The sequence below is a fragment of the Myotis myotis genome, unplaced genomic scaffold (genome assembly GCF_014108235.1).
Source record: "Myotis myotis isolate mMyoMyo1 unplaced genomic scaffold, mMyoMyo1.p scaffold_m19_p_2, whole genome shotgun sequence".
NCBI classification, from domain to species: Eukaryota; Metazoa; Chordata; class Mammalia; order Chiroptera; family Vespertilionidae; genus Myotis; species Myotis myotis.
Genome location: NW_023416324.1, coordinates 78121619 through 78146223, shown reverse-complemented (window position 1 = coordinate 78146223; position 24605 = coordinate 78121619). Strand labels below are relative to the sequence as shown.

General features: G+C 40.3%; 1 protein-coding gene across 7 annotated transcripts in view; it reads left to right on the top strand.

Moving 5' to 3' along the window:
• The first annotated feature begins 2199 nt into the window (after positions 1-2199).
• The window catches only part of RNF144B (ring finger protein 144B), a 131897-nt gene continuing 109491 nt past the window's right edge, over positions 2200-24605 (top strand). The window contains exons 1-3 of one of the 7 annotated variants that reach the window (XM_036347797.1): positions 15244-15383; positions 17074-17259; positions 18536-18735. In XM_036347797.1, coding sequence (XP_036203690.1) covers positions 18733-18735 — 3 coding nt within the window. In that variant the 5' untranslated portion in view covers positions 15244-15383; positions 17074-17259; positions 18536-18732. Of the gene's footprint in view, positions 2518-15182; positions 15384-17073; positions 17260-18530; positions 18736-24605 lie in introns of those variants that run through there. The other 6 variants (XM_036347793.1, XM_036347801.1, XM_036347795.1 and 3 more) reach the window with 6 other exon arrangements.

Here is a 24605-nt window from a genome sequence, read left to right as displayed (position 1 = left end):
TAATAATGCTGATGTTCTTTTAATTATACAGTATATTTTTTCTTCTCCCCCCCCTGCTATTGACAACAACAGGCAGCTTGATTGTTGCTTAACCTATGTTTTCATTCATATTGGCAGCAGCTTCTTCCCTTACCCTGTTGATAAGGGATTATAACTCAATTGCATGGTAATTTCAAAAGTGGACTCTGTGTTGAACTTTGGTTTAAGGTGCCAAACTTTTGGCATCAACACTAATGAATAAACCTACCTCTTAGAAGGTGCTTTATTTACCTTTCTTGATCCCTTCAACGATGTTCACTACACCAAGAAAGTACCCTGAGGTTGGTGATCTCAGAACCCGCTGCTGCTAAATTTGAAGTTAGCCATATGTGGGGGTGGTTTTCATTTTGCATGTACTTTTTTCATCCAAGGCAGGTTTAGTCTCATTCCAGCCCAGCTCCCTATCTGGTTCAAGCCAACGACTTAAATCTCCCTGGACATTGTTTCCTCATTATTAAAATTAAGCATTTGGAATAAACTAGCTAGGAGAACTTTTCAAACTCAAGTGTCCCATTGTGAATTCTCTTCCTCTCTTATTTCCCTTGTCCACTTTCCCTCCCTCCCCAACTAGTGGACGGGTCCTCCCGCCTGTCCCACCACCGCACACAGAGATACACTGTGTTCTTCAGCACCTGGCTTTGACCTGGAGGTTTTCTTCAGCATGGAGGAAGTTGGGAGGCAACTTGCTATGTGCTCTTCCTTCAGGGACTCTCCCTTCCACCAGGGTTGGACAGTCCCTTCCTTGTAGGGAGCGCATTCCTGAGTGCAGTTGCAAAAGGAGAGGGAGGTTGCAGAGTGAGCACAGAACGATTCTTGTATCAGAGTAAAGGTTTTTCTAAACTGCCACAGATTTGGGACTGTGATTTTGACCTCTGGAGGGTGTGGGGAGCCAGGATATAATCTGTTCTAAACATTCGACAAATTAAGCGTCCACGGTTTCAGAGTAAGGAAGGCACAGTCATAGTTCCCCGCAGCTTCCAGATCACTTGGTTACATTTTCTTTGGTTGAGAGTACAAGCTGTTAGGTTACTAAGTGTTCCCACATAATCTGTTGACAAAGCATTTCAAGCAAAATCGTTGTATCATAAAGGTGTGCCAGTGTTTTATGAGGGAAACTAAGAGGGTCGTGATTTCATTGGCCGGCGCTTCCATTTTACCATTCGACACAAAAGGACCAATCAGCTTCAAGGAGTTCATCACCACCAGCCAGTCTTACCTGGAGTGTTAAAGGGTCTTCTTTAAAGGAAAAGAAAAAAATATATGAACAATAAAATGGCAATAAATACATATCTATCAAACATTGAATCTAGAAAACAAACTAAGCGAACAAGCAAAACAGAAACAGACTCAGATGCAAGGAACATGTTTAAGGTTGCCAGATGGGAGGTGGTTGGGGGAGGGGATGGGTGAAAAAGGTGAAGGGCTTAGGGGTACAAATTGACTGTCACAGAACAGTCATGGGGATGTAAAGCACAGCTTAGGCAGTGATGGCGAACCTTTTGAGCTCGGCGTGTCAGGATTTTGAAAAACCCTAACTTAACCCTGGTGCCGTGTCACATATAGACATTTTTTGATATTTGCAACCATAGTAAAACAATGACTTATATTTTTGATATTTATTTTATATATTTAAATGCCATTTCACAAAGAAAAATCAACCAAAAAAATGAGTTCGCGTGTCACCTCTGACACACGTGTCATAGGCTCGCCATCACTGGCTTAGGGAATATAGTCAACACTATTTTAATAACTAGGTACAAGGTATATTTGATGAGATGGGCATGGAAAGTATTTCTAAAAACAGTTTTCCAGCAAGGTGGGAAGGCCGGTCTGGGCTGTTGGAAGTAGGAGAAAAACATTTAAAGAGCTGGGAAGGAGGGAGACAAAGGTGCCCGCGGAGGGCCCAATGCAGCAGAGAAGCAGCAAGCTCTGGAGGCCAAAGGTGGCAGGGCCGGCGGGATAAAGGACACTAGGGGCTGCTGCGGGCGCCCTGCTCTGGGTCTCCGCGGCGGCCGGCCCAGAAGACAGGAGGGAGGTCCTGTCTAGCTGAGCCTGCGGCGGGAGACGGGGTTGCTCCGCAGCTCGGGGGCGGTTCGGACAGGGTTAAGACCATCACCTGCAGTTGAAGTGCGGCTCGGATGGGAAGTAGGAAGTGCCGCGCCTGAGCTTCCTGTATAAATAAACGCCCGGCTCCTGGCGCTGCTGCTGTTGCTGGCGAGCTGCGCCCCACGCTCTGCAAGGCTCCCGGGCACCGCAGCAGCTCCCGAGGCAGGAGGCGCTTGGTGATAGGTCCTCCTCCGCGGCCCGGCAGGTCCGGGAGCCCAGTGCTGCTACAGCCCTGCAGAGCGCAAAGCTGTCAGCTGCAGAGCCGGGAGGACGAGGTAGAGAACGAAACGGCTCCTCTTCCCGGGTGTGCGGGTGTGCGAGCTGGAGGCTGCCGAGAAGCCCGGCGGCTGAGGACTGGAGCTCTTCGGCCAGGTAGGTCTAGCTGGCTTTTCCAAAGCTGCAGGCATTCCAAGACCCGGGGGGTGTTGGACTAAGAAAAGGAAAAAGGGCAAGAAACTATGATACCATGGGTTTTAGCGTTATGTCCTGGGTCTCGTGCGTCAACCATACAGAATTGAATTCACTCTGAATGCCTTTAAACACCTGTTAACTTTTAAAAATAGATGTCTTTGTAAAGGTAAAAAGAAGCTAGTTTAATTTCTACTAAAACAGTCCACCGAATGCATTGGAAAATTCAAGGTTAGATCAAACCTCCCCATGTCTTAAAGGGAGACCAAAAGTTGGCATTGCCTCAGCTGTTTATCTTCTGTTACTTGGAAATGCACAGCAATATGTTGACACACACAGATAAACAAGCTGTTATATTATCTATGGGTTCTTGGCCATACATTATGCAGATTGTTTTGTCAGGTAGTTGCTGATAAAACAAAGCGAAACTCCGATCTTATACTGCTGTGCTCAAATTTAAGTTAAAATGAAACTGGCTCCTGCTGCTTCAGCAGAGAAAAGGTATTTTAGCTTACCCTTTCCAGGGTACCTTTTGCTTTTGTTGTGAGTTTCAGTGATTCGGCTGTAAGTCTACTCCTGATGCCTGTACTTCTTACATTCAGATCTCTCAGAAATGAATTCTTTCGGGGAAAATGTTCTCTCCTTTCATGCATCCACTGTAGTCACTCACTTTCTCCTTTCTGCCGCACATGGATCTTATCAAAACATTAGCTGGGGCTCCTAACAGGACTCTCTCCTGCTTCTCTAACTTGGCACTTCTGGATGTGTATTTGAATCTAGCCAGGTATGAATTAAAGAAAAACGTATCTAACATGTCTGAAGCAGCAGATTGGGGGTGTCTAAGCAGAAGCAAAATAAATGAACTTTGAGATGACTCAGTTTTTAGGGTGTGGGTAAGAGGAAGAAGAAACCCAGCCAGTCTTCACTGAGTTGCTGGCTAATGAGAGTATTAGGCTGCTGCAGCTTTCACTGCGATGAGCCTCTTGACCCCCGGTGCTTTTCACCTCAGATTCCTCTGCTGGTTCCTCCTTCTCTTTACTCTGTCCTCCCTTCCCAACCCTGTCTTCATGAGGAGAAGGGGGCGGGGAGGGAGGAAAAGAATGATAGCTATAGCAGACCCACAAAGCCATTTGGAGAGAATTGTATTAGGAAATCCAAGGCCACATTTTCTCCCAACTCCTCCTTCCTCTTGCACACCTGTGACTGGTATTTTAGTCTTTGTAGTGGCATAAACTGCGAACAATAGGAAAGGAAAAAAAAAAAAGAAACCTGTTTTAAAAAGTAGCCTCTGACTAATGGAAACGGCAAACTTGTATAGAGAATGTAAAAAAGTATTGAGTTGCTGAATTGGGTTGCTTGGCTTTTTATTTAAAACAAACAAATAAACTCAACCAAAAAGTCCCCCAAACCAATCACCCTAGATAACTTGCTCCTACACTACTACTGTGCTGGAAGTGAGGCTTAAATGTGGTCAAACACTGTCTAAACTCAGAGTTTTACAAATATTTACAGTCATCTATGCCAAATATCTCTGTGCTGAGCCCCAAGAACATTCTCAGCATTCAAAAGCCTCATTCTCATGAATGGTTTCAGTTCATTGGCAATTTAAAGGCATTCAGGCTTCCAAACTAGGTCAGTTTAAGACCTGTCTTAAAAAAAAATTAGTTATTGGGTCTCCCAGGTTATGACCAAGTTTTCTCAGTCAAACTCTACAGCAGAGAGAGAAGTTATGCTCTATCTGGAAAGGAAAAAAAGCTTATTTTGTCTTTATAGGTCTACATTTAGCTTCCTGGAAACTTGCTTTCTCTCTAATAATATGAATACATTTAATCTGAGAAAGCATATTTACATTTTTTCTTCCTGAAAAGTAGTTTCAGTATTTTAGATGTTTAGAAACATTTCGAAGGAGACCAGAATCATTTCTATGTAGTGTTTCTACTAATTCTGGCTTGTGTGTTGCCCCTGGCCTTGCCTAATGACATTACTTTCTTGTTAAGTGAGGTGTGCAGTGTTTGAAATCTCCAGTTTGAAGTAGAGGTCAGGAATCATGCTGAACCCAGATGCTGATGGAGAGACAAAGTCCAAATGGTTTTGGGGCTAAACTTACTTTGTGCAATTGATTATTTTGGAGATGGGAAAGGGGCCAAGCTGCCCGGCAAGTCACGCTTTCCACTCTGGGCTGTGCTGAGTAGGTGTCTGCAGTCACTGCTCCTGAGTGCTCAGACTTTCTTTCAGGGATGCCTGCCTTAATAGACAGAAGTTCCTTAGCTACAGTAAATTGTCAATATTTTCAGTGTTTGAATTGCTGGGAGTGAACAGAGATGAGAACCAGGCCTTTAATATTTTCTTTCTCCCATGTACATTCAGAACACTTATCTACTGTAGTATTGAGTGCCTACTGTTTGCCAGGTGTATGCTAGGTGCTGAGGATATAAAGATGTGTAAGATGGCCTCTGGCCTGAAGGAAGTCACATAAGCTTGGAAGTGACTTTGAACTAGAGTGGTAGTTCTTAATTCATGTTGTTTTACCTGAGCATGAAAAATACTTTGATGTTTGTCATCTCAACCATGGTTTCTCTGATATCACCTGAGCATTCAGCCATTTGAAGAGTCAAAACAACATTTATTTAATTATTTTTCTTTTCTTTTTTTTTCATTTTTAGGCATATGTGGGGGAGTCTTGTACTAACTTTTACTTTAGTTTTTTTAAAATATATTTTTATTGATTTCAGAGAGGAAAGGAGAGTGAGAGAGAGATAGAAACATCAATGATGAGAGAATCATTGCTTGGCTGCCTCTTGCACACCCCCCACTGGGGACTGAGCCTGCAACCCAGGCATGTGCCCTTGACTGGAATCAAATTCAGGACCCTTTGGTCCACAGGCCGATGCTCTATCCACAGAGCCGAACTGGCCAGGGCCTAACTTTTATTTTCATTAACTTTGGCATTTGCTATTTACTTGGTCAATTATTACTTCTAAATCCAATGAGTCATACTGTAGTAGTTATTTAAAAATGGAAAGCAATACATTAAAGAGAGTAAAAGTAGCTGATGCTTTTGCAACACGGAATGAGAAACTTCTCATGTACGATCAGATCCCTTCATGAACTGAAAGCACAACAACCTAAGTGAGATGCACTTCTCTTATTTATGGCTAGAACCACCTGATCACATGACTTGTAGTGTCTATTAAAGAACATACTTGTAAAGCCATGTCTCATTGGTCTCTAATTCCTCTGTAATCATGAGTTTGAGTCCTAGACCTTTAGTCAACTGCATTTTTGTCTTTTTTGGAAAGATAGAATAAGACATCTCATTTCTCTCTCTGCTGGACTTGTGGCTGAAGCACTAAACCCACAAATTGTCCTCTGTTTGATTACATAAAACTAACTGTTGACAACCTCCTCAACTGGCTTACTCTTTATAAGTGGGGAGTGGGTTTAATCACCTCTCTGTCCCCAGCACCTAACATCTATGGAATTCAGTTCTTTGTGGGTTGACTTTATTTCCTGTATTATTGGTTCCTTAAGAAACCTATTTGGCAAAGACATAAAAAAAATACACACCCTGCACTTTACTTAGTGTGGGATGGAGGAGATTCCTTTTTCAAACTTGTTTAAAATTTCTTTCTAATTAAAATTTCTATATGCAACTTTCATAGGAGAGGTTAATATTTACATATGCTTTTATTCACTTGGAGAAAAAAAAAATTGATTTAGAGATTTGTGCTGTGGTGACTGTAATTTGCTGGTAATGTCATGACCCAAGACGTCAACCCTTCTCTTGCTCTATGGGCCTGCCTGAAATAACACTTCTCCTTGATCTGTTAATTACATCACTGTCTGACCTGCCTTGAAGCGGCATTCCTTCCTGCTCCTGAGCTTTGTTGTTATGCCAGGCAGGGGGAAGAAAATCATTCAGCAGGGCTGTATGAATAATTGTGGGCGGCCAGGGAGCCATGGATTGAAAAAGGGGCAGGCAGGGCACATGGTGTCAGGGAGGGAGCGCCCACCATGAATATAAAGTTGCAATGCCAAAAATATCATTGACCTGTGATTCTCAAATTCATTCCCACCTTCTTTGATATGTTTTTATTGTTAGGAAAGCTCAGAACAGATTTCCTCCTCTTGGGCCTTACTCTGTAGTGATAATAAGAACATGAAAAGAAGGCAAGAAAAAAGAAATGTGCTTTTCCGAAAAAGGATCAGCATTTTTGTCGTTGTTAATACTTGACATCTCAGATGCTCTGTACTTTACAGGGTTTAGAGTTAGTTTATCACAATGTCATGCTCTTTGTTGCCCATGATCTCATCTCTCTTTCCACATATTTCACCTGTATATTTTGTAGGGGAAAAAATTGGATCTTATTATTCTCACCATTAAAAAATTGTAATGGTATGTGATGACAGATGTGTTAACTAATGTTATTATGGTAGTCATTTCACAAAATAGAGATATTAAATCATTACATTGCACATCTTCAAATTACACAATGTTATGTATCAACTAGAGGCCTGGTACACGAAATTCTTGCATGGTAGGGTCCCCAGGCCTGGCCAGTGATCAGGGCCGATTGGAGCCTTCCAGTTGCCGGCTGGGGCCTTCCTTCCCTGGCTGCTGGCTGCTGGCTGCTGGCTGCTGGCCAGGGTCTCCTTCATTTCAGCGCTGCCCTCTGGTGGTCAGCGCACGTCATAACAGGCAATCAAACTCCCGGTCTCCTGGTTGAACTCCCAAGGGGACACTTTGCATATTAGCCTTTTATAGATATATATATATTATATCTCAATAAAGCTGGAAAAATTAAATCTTATTAAAATGGCTGTAACAGACTTTATTTATACCCTGATTTGAAATAGCAAAGTGACTGTCTAGAACAGTGGTCGCCAACCTTTTTGACCTCATGGACCACCAGTGGTCTGTGGACCACCCATTGGCAACTGCTGGTCTAGAAAACAGGTTTTGCTAATATTTAAGATGCTTATCCTAATGGAGTGTCTGTCCTTTCCACACACAAAACAAGTTAATAGAGATATATTATCATATCAGTTCCATTTTAGAAGATAATGCTCTTCAAGTTACAAAGTGAAATCTTATTGCCATCCTGAAAACTGATGAGACAAAGATGTTAAAACTAATGAATTAAAGACTGAAGTATTTTTTAGTTTTTAATTTCCTCTAAATGAAGTTTAGAAACAGTGGGGAAGAGAACAGAATTTCCCTCCTATCGCATGAGGCATGGTGATAAACAGTGTTTCTCAACAATGCTGCTACCTCCCAAAGCCTAAGTAGGTGAATATTTACTTCTATCACATCTAAGAATTAAGCATTTCTTGGGTTTGTTTAGTCTAGAGAATAATTTCTGGTCTATTTTTTTTGTTAAATAATGATGAAGTGTCTTCTGTGTGATGCCATATATCTACTCATTGGCCTTGAGCATTATTCTTTTAAAAAATAATTAAATAGATATAAAATATACTTGAATAATTGCATTTCTGTAGCTACTAGTGAGGCTATGTCCCCTTTTGTTCTTGCCCTTTCAGGGCACATACTAGAACTGTTTTTCTGATATTATTGGATGTGCACTGGTTCATCTGGTCCTTGAATAAGCAGAGAGTGGGTCAAAGATGTAAGCCAGGGGTAGAACCATAACACTGGCCACTATGGAGGTCATCATAAATCCTTGTCTCACTTAATATCAATACTGCTTATAGCCCTGGCTACTCTACCAGCCAGCTGGTCTACCCTCCATTCCAGATTGTATTTAGGGTAGCACTTCAGCAAATGGCTGATGAATGTCTGCACTCTATTAGTGAGTTTTTGAGTCACCAATAGCTTCTATTAAGAACATAAATCAGCAGCTAAATAAATCACTGTATTGGGCAGAAGCGCCAAGGTGAATACAATGCTGATTTTCAGATTGTGTTGAGTGGAAGCTGGTTGCCTGGCATGTCATTTTTAGTTGGTATTGGGAGAGCTTTCCTAACAAGGTCTTTAGATTGCTTTCTCTTTTTGCTCTATTAGAATATTGGCTTCCTGAGAATCTCATGATAGAAGGCAACTCTTTAGCTGTACTTTCCCACCACCTATCCTTCCTGAAAACACTTCCCTTTGTTAGCTCCCTCTTATAGGCATGCATTCATATATTTTATTCCAGCTACCTCACAGGGTTGACTCAGTCTTGCATGAGCATGTACACATTTTTTTAGAGCATTTGTGTATCTCCCTTTCTGTTTTGTCCCTTGTTTTTGAATAACTCTTAGGCTTTCATAGCATAGCCTAGAAATAAGATTTGAGCACAGATCTACTGGATTTTTACATACATTAATATTCTGTTACATCAGTAATATCTAGTTCAGTGGTTCTCAACCTTCCTAATGCCGCCACCCTTTAATACAGTTCCTCATGTTGTGGTGACCCCCAATTTCATTGTTACAAATTGAACATAATTAAAGCATAGTGATTAATTACAAAAACAATATGTAATTATATATGTGTTTTCCGATGGTCTTAGGCGACCCCTATGAAAGGGTCATTCGACCCCCAAAGGAGTCGCGACCCACAGGTTGAGAACTGCTGATCTAGTTGTTTCATTTTGGTAGCTTTCTATTTCTCTTAGTCTCTTTAATCATGCTTTGCCAATTTATCTAAGTTTTAAAGTTTTGCAGAAGGGTGTAAAAATTCCTAAATAACTAGCCCTGGCTGGTGTGACTCAGTTGGTTGTGTGTGGTCCCAAGCACATGCATGGGTTGTGGGCTTGATCCCCAGTAGGCGACATGCAGGTGGTAGCTAATCAATGTTTCTCTCTCTTCCTTTCTCCCTCTTCCTTCCTCTCTCTCTAAAATCAATAAAAACATATTTTAAAATTTCCTAGATAACTAGATAAGTATCCTAGTAAAACATTATCCTTTGCAATTATTTTTTTGTGCAATGGAATAACTACTATGATTTTAGGTGGTTATACAGGCATAAATACATTAGTTAAAAATGCTTTAAATGTTGACTCTCCCATTCTTTGCATTTTTGGAGCAGGTTGCTTTTTCAGGCAAATTTCTTATACATCCTATGCTCCCAACACCGCTTCTGAAGTATTCCTTTCTTTGGCAATTCCAATGAAAATACATGAGGGAAAAAGTGGCTTTCCTGTTCTTTCCACAAGATAGTATTGCTGCTCATACAATGAACACTGTTAGAGCAAGAGACACTCATAGAATGGATGGAAGTGCTGTCTCCCCTTGCCTGGAAATTTAGTGCAAAACCAGATGCTTTAGGGTGGTTTTCCTTCTATGCACACCCCAGCCTTTATCCTATTCGGTGATTAGTTACAGTTAAGCAAGTGATAATTTTACCACTTCTGACCACTCACCCCAATCCTACCATTGATTTCAGAAAGTTTTAACCTGAAGGCAGCTGTCATCTTTCCCCCTCCCCTCCCCTCCCCTCCCCTCCCCTCCCCTCCCCTCCCCTCCCCTCCCCTCCCCTCCCCTCCCCTCCCCTCCCCTCCCCTCCCCTCCCCTCCCCTCCCCTCCCCTTCTTTCTCTGCTGAAATTCTTTTTTTCATTGGGTCTGTCATACCCAGTAAGAGGTTCAATCACATTAGTAATAATGGTAAAAATAATTATAAAAGTTACTGTTTTAAATCAAGCAGGAGAATAGAACATTCAAGTGACTTTCTTATTGTAGGTAAAACGTGAAGTATGAAGCAAAATAAGTTGAACAAGAATGAGTTATGGGCTCTCTAGAAGGAAGACTTTTGCAAACCGGAGGGCAGTGGTGCATTGTCAGTGTACCTATGAGCATGTGGTCGAATGAAAGGGTCAGGAGGGATTGTGAGTGTGTTGCCAGTCTTCCTGTGGGCACCTCCTCTGAATCTCATGCCATTTCATAGTAGTGTTTCTACTACTGGTGAGTTTCTACTATTGGTGGTTTCCTGTTGTGGAGACTGATAAATCCAACAGGACATACCAGTAAATGAAGAAACACAAGTAAACTGTTTAGCCAGCCATTCTCAAACATCTCAAGTGCTCTCTAATAATTCATTAGAGAAATTAGGATTCTCCTGATTATTGCTTGAAGCGCTTGCTTTCTAATAAATCAATGGTGAAAGGGTTTCTTATTTGATACTCTTTTTTTTTATGAAGTACCCACCATGTGTCATTCATTTTTAACATATTCTCTATTGGTTTTACCCAGAGTGAAAACCAAAAGTCTGTTTTTCAAACTGTATGGTGAAGCTTTTAGCTTCTGCGATGGTGCCTGGGGGCTCCTGAGGGAAAGGTCAAAGGGACCTGGCCTGGCCTCCCAGCATTGCTGCAACCAGCATGCGCCTACATTATCTCTTTTATACAGTGATGGTTTACTTATGATTTTGTTTTCATAAAATTCCAACGTTTTAACGACATTTGAAAGCTACCACTTTAGGGAATTGGTGTTATTGTACACAGTAAAATAAATCACTTCTTTTTGAAGAATTATTTTGGATTGTTCTCATCTCAAAAAGATGAAATGTGTGATTCTGTCTTCTCTCTCACTGAGTCACAGGTACTGCCCAGATTGGAATGTTTCAAAGTTCTTCCCTTCCCTTCCCTTCCCTCCCCTTCCCTTCCCTGCCCTGCCCTGCCCTGCCCAGCCCTTCCCCTTTCTTCTTATTTTTAAACAAAACATGTCTCTATAAAAAGTTTTTATGTCAAAAATATTTTTATGTATAAAAGTATTTTTTAAATTTATATATATATTAAACCATTTTATTGAGGTCTGATTGACAGACAAAAAGCTATACATATTAATGTATGCAACTTGATGAGTTTGGAGATAAGAATACACCTGTGGAACATCATGATGCCTGTATTTAAGAATACTGTATTATATACTGAAAAATTAGTGAAAGGAGTAGATCTGATGTTCTGTGTTCTCATCACACGCACACACACACACACACACACACACACACATACACACACACTAATGATAAATAAAGAGGGTAGGAGGCAACTTTTGGAGATGATGGATATATTTATATTTTTATAACTGATTTTATGCTATAGGCTTGTAACTCACAAAGTAAGGAGTAACAACTTTAGTATATAGTAAAAAACAAGATTATGTTTCAAATGGCCTCGATTAACATAATTTCTAGTTCTGCCTTCCAAAGAAAACTATTTCTGAGCTATACCTTCTCAAAAGTATTCAATTATGTCTTTGTTTTTTGAGAACATTACAAATTTGGCCTGTTTAAGGTATCCTTCTTAAAAATAATGTAGATTGAGACTGAGAAATTGATTTTCTTGAAGGATACCTTGATCTCTTGTTAGGTTGAAACAACAGGACTTATCTCTTCACAACAGCTTTCCTCAGATGGCGAAGAAGTGTAATTGACATTGTGGCGTGGGATGGTTCTGGCCTGTGCCATTTCCCATCTTCCCCTCAGGAAGTATTTACAGGCTAGATTTCTTGTTGTTTGACTTGGGATTTGTCCTTTATTGGGAGGAAGATAATTCAGAATATTTTGTGTAAACAGTGTTAGGGAAACAGAGATGAGAAAACAGCAGTTGAGGGAGACTCATGAGCTCTGTGTGCTGTGGGGAGTATTGGGGAAACAAATGGGTTATAGTTTTCTAAGCATAGACTGGGAAGAGGTAACATCATTCATTTTAACCCCTAATTGACCCTAAAGAGATTTTTTTTAAACTTCAAAGTCCTGAATTTGATATTCAGGTTGTTTTGTATTTTATTTGCTCTTAGATGATAACTCATTCATAGTTAATCTAATAAGAACATTGTGTCCTGAACCTTATTGGGTCTTTCCCAATCATTAATTAGCATCCTGTTTATTTTTAATCAAGGCATCTATTGCCACTCAGGGAGTAGGGGGAAAACCTTGAGTAGTAGAGTTAGTCATTGTTAACTATTTCTGGTTTGACATTAAGAAAGTCAGTGCAGTTAGATATCATAGATTATGTCTTTCCAACTGATCCAATTTGTTTTCCCTTCCATTGTTTTAGTATTTTATACCTATACATTGAGACATCAGGCACCGTAGTGCTATGTAGTAAATGCTGAACATGTAATTTGTTTTGCCAAAAAGTTGGGAAGAAAAGGACTGGTTCTCATACGGGAGAGTGTATTTATAATTATTTCTATGGCAGAATCTCTCTCTCTCTCTCTCTCTCTCTCTCTCTCTCTCTCTCTCTCTCTATATATATATATATATATATATATAAAAGCCTAACAATTCAACCGTCTGACTGGTAGCTATGACATGCAATGACCACCAGGGGGCAGATGCTTCGAATGGTAGCTATGACACGTACTGACACCAGGGGCAGACGTTCAATGAAGGAGCTGCAGAGTGACAGCAACTTTGCAGAGTGCTCTCTCACATTTTGGGATCCTTTGGGGGATGTCAGACTGCCGGTTTCGGCCCCGAAGGCCAGGCTGAGGGACCCCACCTACCGGAGGGACCCCACTCACTCCGCAGATATCCTTCGAGCCCTGGCACTGCCCCAGGTGCAGCCAGCTGGGGAGGGATGCGGGAGGTTGGCTCCAGGGTGTATCTGGCCTGTCTCGCCCAGTCCCACCCCACTGGCCACCCTCTAATTAATTTCCTTTCAATGTGTACAAATCTGTGCACTGGGCCTCTAGTTTATTATAATTGGCTGTACTCTGTTAAAATAGTAAGAAATTTAGAGTTTTGCTTTTATTTAATCAGAACATGAAATTTCTCGATATGATATAAACATGAATGTGCAGGAAGATTATTTTTCACAGTTATTTTACCGCTTTAAAAGATATTCTGAATAAAAACAATCTAGTGGAAGGGCTTTAGTTATCTCTTACTTTTCAGTGTAGAAGTATCATTTCCTATACTTATGCTATGTGTGAAGACAAATTTTGTTTTTGTACAATTTCAGTGAACTTCTGATAGCTGTAGTCATGAACTTTACGTCTCTCTCTTTCTCTTCCTCCTTCCCTCCCCCTTTTTACTTCTCTCTCTCCCTCCTCCATTCCACCACATACTATTCACTTGTGAGGCAGCTCTGGTATAATGGACCAGGCACTGGGCTTGGTCTCAGAGGTGTAAGTTTGAGTTTTGCTCTGCCATATACAAGCTCTGAGGACTTTGACAGATACTTAACTTCTTAGGACCTTAATTCATCTATAAAATGAAGGAAATAGTCATTCATGGTTGCAAAAGAATAAATGAAATATTGCACATGAAGAAACACAACTAAATACTAACACCTTATTGAAATTTTTTTATTAGAGTAAAATATACATAACATAAGAGTTACCATTTCAACCATTTTAAGTATATCATATAATGGCATTAAGTATATTTACAGTGTTGTGCAACCATCACACTCTCCATCTCCAGAACTTTTTTTTACCATCCTAAACAGACAGAAACTCTGTACTCACTTAATAATAGCTCTCTACTTCTTCCTCCCCCAGTTCTTGGTAACCACCATTCTACTTTCTATTTCTATGAATTTGACTGTTTTAGGTACTTCATATAAATGGAGTCATATAATATTTGCCCTTTGTCTCTGTCTAATTTCACTTAGCATAATGTCTTCAAAGTACATTCATGTGTCAGAATTTCAGTGCTTTTCAAGACTGAATAATATTCCATTTTATGTTTATACTAGAGGCCCGGTGCACGAATTCGTGCACCAGTGGGGCCCCTTGGCCTGGCCTGTGGGTTTGGGCTGGAACCAGCTCTCTGACATCCCCGAGGGGTCCTGGATTGCAAGAGGGTGAAGGCCAGGCTGAGGGACCCCACTGTTGCATGATAGAGCCCAGAGAGGGATGCAGGAGGTTGGCCAGCTGGGGAGGGACTGTGGGAGGGCTCCAGGGTGTGTCTGGCCTGTCTCGCTCAGTCCCAATTGGCCAGACCCCAGCAGCAAGCTAACCTACCAGTCAGAGCATCTACCCCCTGGTGGTCAGTGAACATCATAGCGACTGGTCGATCAGTCGACTCTCTGCCCTCTGGTGGTCAGTGCATGTCATAGCGAGCGGTTGAGCGGCCTTAGCATATCATTATCATATTATGCTTTGATTGGTTGAATGGACGACCAGACACTTAGCATGTTAGACTTTTATTATATAGGATCATATTTGGTTTTTCCATTCATTTATTGATGGACATTTGGATTATTTCCACCTTTTAGCTAATGTGAAAAATGCTGCTGTGAACATATGTGTGCAAGTATCTGTTTGAGTTCCCTTTTTCAGTTCTTTTGGGTTTACACCTAGAAGCAGAATTGCTGGATCATATGGTAATTCTTTGTTTAACTTTTTGGGTGACATTCTACTTTTAAGTGTTTTTGGAATCTATTGAATTGATTGTAATGATGTGACTCCTAAATGGAGTATTTGCTTAGAGTGGTCATTTACTAGTAATTCCTATAGTTTACATGATGGGAGTCAGGACCGTGAGGTCACCTTACATTTCAGGACTTCAGGAACACCTTGCCAAGGTGGCAAGCTTTCTAGCCCATGGTCCTCAGAAATGTATTCCCTGTGGGCTTAGAGAGCATTGAGGGTGAAGATTTGCTTATTGGTGCCCAAATGTGTTGGTTAAACAAAGCTGTATCCATGGATATATTTTCTGCTTTGCACCTTTCTGCAGGGATTTGAGGAGACTGAAGAGGCGGACGACAGGCTGATGGGCTCAGTTGGTAGGCTGCATTATCTCACCATGACTGCCGAAAACCCGACGCCTGGAGACCTGGCTCTGGCTCCTCTTGTCACTTGCAAACTCTGCCTGTGTGAACAGTCTTTGGACAAGATGACCACACTCCAGGAATGCCAGTGCATCTTTTGCACAGCTGTAAGTTTTCCTTGATGCTTTCATCCTGAGGATATGCAAAGGGAAGAACTGTAAAGTTATAGGATGCATTTCTGTGGCTTACTGAGAAGCCAGGATTGCTACAATATGGTCCTACTTTGGAGAGCAACTCCACATTTGGATCTGTTTCCAAATAGTACCTTGAATGGTAAATTCTGTATTTGCTGTTTTTTAGTATATATGTGTGAAATTTAATTATTTGTTGAGTAGACAGAGTTTTTCTGTTCTTAGAGTTCTGGCTAAGAAACAAAATAGAGGCATTTTTAACATGCCTCAGCTAACTATCATCCGTAAGAAGCTCATGGGGTATTTTGAATGATGGAGAAATCAGGTAGTAATTTACTGAATTTTCTTTCATATACTTGCTTGAGCATCTCCTACAAAGCACATGGTATGCACTCTTTTACTTTGTCATATCTACTCCTTTTTTCTTTCTTTCTATTTTCACAATTTGCCAAAGGCGGTTTATCATAATAGAGAAATGCTATAAAAGTCCAGGCATGGACTTTCAGTCTGACACTTGGTATCAATGCCCATGACCTTTATTGTACGTTTCCCCGAAGGTTGGTTGGTTAAGGTATAAAGCTAGGAAACAGACTGATGAGTTCCAAGTGACTATTAGAAGTATGAGCCCAGGTGGTTTACTCAAATTTTCATTTATTCAAATATTTTTTTGAGTTTCTGCTGTGTGCCAGCCACTCTGCTGAATGTTAGGAATATAAAAATGAGTAAGATACTTTCCACAGGGAAGACGGACACGTTGAAGGAACCCTGCTAGAGTCTGGTGAGAGCAGGGATGGTTGAAGGTAACATGCCATCTCACCCCCTGGGGCAGGGTGTGTGGAGGGGCTTCTGGGTAGCAGTGACCTCCAAGCTGAGGCTTTAACAAGAGATTGCAAACCTGATAAACCTGATACCCATGGACCACGTCTGGCCTCAATACTCTTTTTTTTTTTTTTTTTTTTTGATTGGGAAATTTAAAACAACAAATTTTATAAATTTTTCATGAAAAAGTAGTAAGATATAGCTACTCTGGGCCTGTGTTCATAGGTCCAGAAATAGATGCTCTTTCCTCCATTTATGTACGTGTCTGTCTCCTGTATGTTTTTGAATTAACTGTACTTTCAAACTAAGGATGGGTTGGTGAAGAGTCAGATGAGAAGCGTGCTGGCATCTCAGCATGGCACAGGGGAGGGTCTGATGCCTAAAGTTAGTATTTACCTTTATCTTTGCTTTGGTAGGCCTTGTATGGTCAGGCTGTTAATATTTATTATACAGACAATACAGTAATCACCCAACAAATGAAGGTTTAATGCCCTGGCTTGTGAAGGGAATTGAATTGGTTAGTTACAGTGATCTGTGGTATAATCAAGGGAAATAAAAGAAAGGAATCATTTAGGAAGTAGAATCATTTTAAAAGAGGCATGTTTATTATTAATGTTTACTAAGCATTCTTTTTTTTCAACAGACAAGTTATAGTAAAATAAAATTTATTCCACATTTCTTTGTTAATGTAATCAACAAGGCACATTTTCAAACTAGTTCATATTAATTTTCTTAAAAAATATATATTTTTTTAAATTGAGGATTACGGTAGGAAGAAGAAGCCTCAGCCTGACTTTTAGTAAAAAGGAAAGGTACTGAAATCCTTTTCTTATGTTTTGAACTCTAGAATCCAAAGATGGCTAAGAATGGTATTTGTTTGTTCATCTATTCAACAAAAATTTAGTGAGCAGCATCCTGTATGCCAGGAATTCTTCTAGGCACCAGGATTTATCAGTTAAAGAACCAAAACCTGGCATTGATCCTTGCTCTTGTCAAAGGAAGATGTACAATAAACAATAAACATAATGAATAGGTAAGTTACAGTATTGGGTGATAAGGACTTAGAAAAAAAATTTGAGCAGGAGGTGAGGAGTGCAGGGTGAGGGGATGTTACAGTTCTGGTAGGGGCAGGAGAAGGCCTGACTAAGTGATGTTTGTGCTGGTTCTCTCTGATCTTGTCAGTGAGCATTGCTTTATAGGAAGTGAGGAAATGACCTTGTCATCTCAGGGCAGATTTAGTTTCCTTTGGTCTTGCTTTGTTTCTGAATGCTGTGCCTCAGAATGATTACTTCTCTGACTTTTTCACATATGTTTCAGACCCTTGCTAATCCTTGAAACAAATGAGTCAGAAGCAACATTTGGTTCAAGGCAGGATGGAAAATTTTGACCAAGTACTGCTGATGTTTAAAAGCAGGACGTGGAATTCAGTTTTTGCTGTGAGATGTAATAGTGCGGCTTTCGAGATTGTATATCAACATTCGGTAAAGCATAAACAAGCAAAGGTTGTTATGCCATATTCACCAGAAGCTGGCATGGACATATTGTTTCAGTAGGCCTTAGTTCCCAGATAAGAACAACACAACCACTTCTCATTTCTCCTTCAGCAATTCAGAGGTAGGAGTTAGTGCAGTTAGATTATGTCATCTAGGCTCACACTTCCTTATTGTTGGGGAGTGCTCAAAAGCAGAAAGTCAGTGGCTTGGTATTTTTGGTATCCCTCCAACTTCGGAACTTTTTGTACCTATAAACATTAACCTTGCCTGACTTCCTGATACCCCGTTTCCTATGATCTGCTGAAATTGTAAGCTGCATGTATTTGACTACATTAGAGTCTGTAAATTTGCAATTGATGCCAAACCCACCTGAAATACTACAAGTTTTTATTGTTGGAGCTTTTCTTTTTTAAAAAAATATTTTAAAATGTGCCTAATCCTCCCAGATATTAATTTGCATTCAAATTAAAGTTATCAAATGTGTTTAGTATTTTCAGGGCTGAAAAGACATTTGTGAGTTTTTTAGTATGCCATCTACTACTAATTCCCAACTCTAAATATGATTGGATGACATCTCCCAAATACTGGCTGAGAAAGACCATGTATTTAAAAAGGTTTTGCTAAGTGAGCCCCTCTGTCCCCCTCATCAGGGGAATGCCTGAATATAATGGTCCTCCTGCTAGATTTGGGATTATACTTATATATTTTCATAGATTTAATCAAGCTCTTTATATATTCTATCCTACTCCTGTTTTCCCTAAGATGTATCCCTGGACATTTATTGTGAGGTTAAATTCTTTCTGTTTCCAAGATCAGTGTGCTCTGGGAGTGCAGAACGGACAGATGTGGAGTGTCTGACTTGACCACTGGATGCCAGCCAGCTCACTCCCTTTCTTTAGGGAGATCTGGCCTTTAAACAGGCATCCCTAACCCGTGTGTTCCATGGACCTCCAGCTCTGTGAAACAGAGGTGCTTCTTGAAGAAAGTGTTTCATACTCAAATTAACTTGGAAAATGGTATGTGTTCTACACCTCTCTTGGAGGGACCTACTGTATATTTGCATTTTAGAGGCTCTGAAATCTTGTGGTTAAGAGGAAAGCAAGGGGACCCTGTTTAACTTCTTCCAAAGCATTACCATGTGATCATACCACCTTTTTTAGTGGAACACCTATTAACTTCCCTACCACTAGAGCTCTGAAGAATGCTGCTTCGAATTATTCTTGATTTAAATGACATCTTGAGAAAGGAATGTGACAAACATTTAAATAATCCATCAATATATCGAGTTTCTTTTTAAAGGAAACTTACCATGTTCTATTTGTGAAGATGGTTTTTGTTAAACTGTTTGCTCAGCATTAATATACAGAAGAAAGTGTAGTATAAAACGCGAGAAGCTGAATTTACAGGACAAAAATGGGTGTAGCTCTCACTAGCATGACTGAAGTTACCGGGCATAGGTGTATTATGGAGCCAAAGAAATTGATATTTGGGAGTTATGGAGAGAGGTGTTGCAAAATTACTTGTTTTTATGATTGAAGGTTTTTGTAATTTCTGAGGTATGTTAGTGTACTAACTAATGATATGCAAAAACATCTCTCTCTTTCTCTCTGTTCTCTCTCACACACAACACACACACACTCTTTCTCACCCCTGTGGATTTAAATAACCCAAAAATGAAAATTCAAAAAATTCCTCTTCTGGCATCTACAGCACACTTTTTCAGATAACATCACACAATTATAATTCAAGTGAAAGAAGAAATATTCACAAAAGTCAATTATCAAAGGAGGGCATATTTGTGGGTTTGCTCCCTTGTGAGCAATATTTGCCTTTTTGATTTATTTTGGAAGCTATTTTCGTCAGCCACGAATTAAAGAATAATGAAAACACAGTTGTTGCTTGTTTTTATAACCTAGATAATTTCACCTGAAAAGAGTTGGTATGTTGGGCATGGCCTATTTACCTTTCAGATTAGAGACAGGATGTGCTGAGCAAAAAGAAAATAAAGTCCAGCCATATTCTCGCCTTTTTTCCATTACGTTTTGTTGGCTCGAAGTAGTTAGAACTCCTTTTACTATTCATTTCTCTGAGCCAAATGGATTTTCCAATGTCTAAAAAAGTGAGAGGAAATATAAAAGTTTTCAGACTAAGCCCTTCTTTTCCTTTGGGCCTGTTGGGTGACCTTTAAGCAAAGCCCACGTATGGCCTGGGAGACATTTCGGTTTGGGAAGATTAGCAGTATGTGCCTGTGTGTGCACGTGCACGTATATATTTGTGTGTCCATGTGCATACCTGTGCACCGACATGGTTGGTAACTTTCAGGTGAAGCAGAGAACCTGTAATGGTTCCTTTCTGGACTCTGATCTGTTTTAGGAGAAAGGAATGCCACTTTTCTGTTTCCCCCTCCATCTTCTCTCCCCGTGCAGCATGGGGATTAAAGTGCAGATACAGAGCTAGGAACACCCCGGCTCAAGTTCAGGCTTGGTCATTTAATGGGGTGTGACTTTAGGTAAAATCTCTGGCTTTTCTGAACCTTAGTTTTGTCACCTGTAGGATGGAAAGAGGTAGGCGACGATAATACTGATCTCAGAGTGTTGTAGGAGACATCAAATAAGAATTCCAGTAAAGCAACTCGCACAGTGCCAAGCCCCTAGTAAATGGCTTTGTTATTATTTTCTTTTCTATGTTTCATCAGGATACTAGACTGTGCTGTTTTCCAAAATGTTTTTTTTTTAAAATATATATTTTATTGATTTTTACAGAGAGGAAGAGAGAGGAATAGAGAGTTAGAAACATCGATAAGAGAGAAACATCGATCAGCTGCCTCCTGCACGCCCCCCACTGGGGATGCGCCCGCAACCAAGGTACATGCCCTTGACCGGAATCGAACCTGGGACCCTTCAGTCTGCAGGCCGACGCTCTATCCACTGAGCCAAACCAGCCAGGGCATCCCAAAATGTTTTTTAAAAATATATTTTTATTGACTTCAGTGAGGAAGGGAGAGGGAGAGACAGAAACATCAATGATGAGAAAGAATCATTGATCAGCTGCTTCCTGCACGCCCCCTACTGGGGATGGAACCTGCAACCCGATCATGTGCCCTGACTGGGAATCCAACCATGACCTCCTGGTTCATAGGTCAATGCTCAACCACTGAGCCACACCAGCTGGGCTCAAAATGTTTTAGAGAAAGAAAATCCTACAAAAACTTGTCTGGCTTCCTCATTAGACTTTTATAAAAAGGAAGTTATATAGGTGATTTCAACCTTAATACTATTCTGAAATACCCACACGCTATCAATTAAGATAGAGAGAAGTTTCTCTGTTGGATTTGTCCAAAGAGAGACTAATGGTTGTGCATTTTAACTGAAGATCTTGAAGCAAGATTTACAGGAAAAATCAATATAATTTTGAAAGTGAATGGATGAGCACATTTCTGATGGATGTAAAAGATTTGGATGGAATAGGTCTCAAGCTACCATTTATTTAAGAGCTGTATACCCCCAATAGAAATATAATATAATTTCTTGTTGGCTTAATATTTTTTTTCTAGTATCATTGTGTTTGTGTGTGTTTTATTGATAACTCCCTGCAACTGCAGAAAATAATGAAGCATTTTACTCCTGCAATGTCACAGAACAAGTTTTTGTCTCCTCTTCTGGTCATGTGACCTGCCAATCTTGCCTGAAGCTTTAATATTCTCCAGCTGTCTTCATTTCTATGTCTTCTAGTACTATTAAGTGGACAGAAGTGAATTCTGCCAGTTCAAAGCCCTCTATTCTGTTGGCTTCTGGTACTAAAATATACTGGCTTGCAAGGTTACCCTTGTGCTCTTCTTGGGTGTTTAACATTGAGTCAGTGAATTTATCTTTCTCTTTGTTTATGTATAAATGACTTCATTATAATCACTCATCATACTTGTTTTTTTAATTAAATTTATTCACTTGGAGTGGTAAACACACAATACAATATACAGATGATGTATTATTGAATTGTACCCTTGAAACCTATATACTTTTATTAACCAATGATCATACTTGTTAAAAGTTTTAATATAATGTTATGATAGCTTTTGTTTATTAGTTGAGTCACTGGTTTAAAATACAAATTTAGACTCTATATTTTTTTATTGATGATTGAGCTGCTGTAGGTCAGATAACATTTGAGAAACAGGAGCATATTATAACAGCATGAGAAGTGGATTAGAGATGACTCAAGGAGGAGCTGGCTTCCTGGACCTATGATCTCATCCATGCCTAATGCTTACCACTTATTCAAGGAAAGTGGTAAAATGTGGTAAGAGAGGAAGGAGCAGCAAAAGAAAACCCTGCTGTCAAGGCCAGTGACTTTGTCATTGCGTCACAGTTCTAGATTTGGAAGGAGCCTTCTAGTCTCCCCACCCTCCTAGTGAAAGAAGGTGTTTTTCTGGATGCCAGTATGGTTTGGCATTTAAGAGAATGGGTCTCAAATCTGGTTGCCTGGCTTCATGTAGTCAACAAATATTTATCGGGCAGTGTATAGTTGTAAAGGTTAAGATATAGTGGTGAACAATTGGATCAAGGCCTGGTTTTTAGATAGCTCAAATTTTGGCGCAAGGCACAGATATTAACAAGTAAATACAGAAGTCAGACAAAAGTGTGCTCTAAAGAAAAAATGAGGGAGGGGTATAAGGAGTGCTATAGGAGAGGGGGTTTCCACTTTATGTTAGATGGTCAGGGAAGTCTCACTCACAAGGTATGATTTAAGCAAAGACCTGAAAGACATGGAGAGTAAGCTGTATAGATATCTGGGAGCAGAGAGTTTTAGGCAGCGGGGAGCAGTGGGTGGTCCTAAGCTGAGAGTGTGCTCAGTGTTCAGATACAGCAAAGAGGCCAGTGTGAATGAGTGTGTGTGTGTTTGGGGAGGGGGGACATGGATAGCAATAGGAGATGAAATCAGAGAAGTAGTGGTGTTGGAGTGTAGGACCTTGTGGGCCATGGCGAGGATTCGGGCTTTAGTTTGATGTGAGAACAGAAGCCTTTGGAGAGTTTTGACCCACAGAGTGACATGATCTCACATTGCTTTAAGTGGATCACTGTATTAGTATGGATTCTCCAGAGAAACAGATTCAATAGGATATGTATTTCCAGTAGAGATATACATAAAGGAATTGGGTCACAGTTATGGAGTTGAGGCCTCACAGTCTGCTGTCTGCAATTGGAGACTCAGGAGAACTCATGGTACAGTTCCCATCTGAGTCCTATGGCCTCAGAGAGAGAACCACGGGTGTAAGTTCCAGTCTGAAGGCAGGAGAAGAACGGTGTCCCAGCTCATGCAGCCAGGCAGAGAGAGTGAACTCTCTTCTCCCTTCCTCTGCCTTTTTGTTCTATTCGTATCCTCAGGTGATTGGGTGAGGCCCACTTACATGAGTTGGGGGAAATCTGCTTTACTCAGCCTGTTGATTCAAGTGCTAATCTCATCTGGAAACACCCTCACAGACATAACTAGAAATAATGTGAAACCAAATATCTGGATACCCTATGCCTTGGTCAGGGTGACATCTAAAATTAACCATCACAACACCCTGACTGCTGCATAGCCAATGAACCAAGGGGAAAAGGGTGAAAGCAAGGAGACTGGGGTGAGAAAACTTTTTGACTCGAGGGCCACAATGGGTTCTTAAACTGGACCGGAGGGCCGGAACAAAAGCATGGATGGAGTGTTTGTGCGAACTAATATAAATTCAAAGTAAACATCATTACATAAAAGGGTGCAGTCTTTTTTTTCAATAGTTTTATTCATTTCAAAGGGTACGGTCTTTTTTTTCAATAGTTTTATTCATTTCAAACGGGCCGGATCCAGCCCGCGGGCCGTAGTTTGCCCACGGCTGGGTTAGAAGGTAAATATAGTAATTCAGGCCAGAGATGATAGTGGATTGGACCAGAATGTGGTAGCTGTTAATGTATTCGGGTAGTCTAAGTTTTCATTTTCTTTTATGTAATATAAGGATAATAAATAATTCCATAAGGTTATGGAGAAAATTGCAGTAGATGATCTATATAAAGCACTTAGTGACTAGAATACAGCTCGCATGTGTCACTCTACTAGTGCAATAATCTAGATTTTGCTTGAAAACTTCCAGGATTGGGACATACCATAACACTGGTTATTCATTATTGGAAACTCTAATTCTAAACTATCTTTTCTTCTACATTCATTTGAAACATTTCTTTATAGGTTCTACCCATTAGTACTACTTCTGGTCTCTAGAAAAATATTGGTTGAAATATAATTTTTTCGACCCACTAGCTCTGTATTGTTTGAATTGATATTATCTTATTGTTACAGGGCAAGGAGAAGGTTACTATTAAAAATTCTCCCATAGTGCTCCATCCAGTGTGGGAATATTAATAAACAGGACTTTATTCCTCTCCCCTTCACTCCTTCTGTTGACACAATTCTTTGGAATAAGATTCATTTGCATGACATTCTTGACTTTGATTATAAGTTGAACAAGTACTTCAGGCTTTTCTATGTTCTCTTAGAAAAGCATTCGGTATCAGGGTAAGGGGTGTGATACTGTAATAAGGAATAAGACTATTTTTTTCAAAGAAGGTTATAAAAAGATGGAATGTTAGTAAACTGTGTTTGTGTATTGTGAAGACTTTTCTTTTGGAAGCATACCTTGCTTTTAATTTGATTCTTCAAACCATGAATCAGAATGCCATAGGCTGGCCAAGCATGCAAACCATAGCCAGAAAGCAGGAAAGTGGACATACAATGCGAGAACTTCCCCTTCCATACACTGAATCACCAAGGTTTAGCTACTTATTCTTTTGAAGTTTCACTTTCATTCCAATTTCCTCTAAGTCTATTCTCATCTTAGTCGGGATTTTGCTCTTCCATT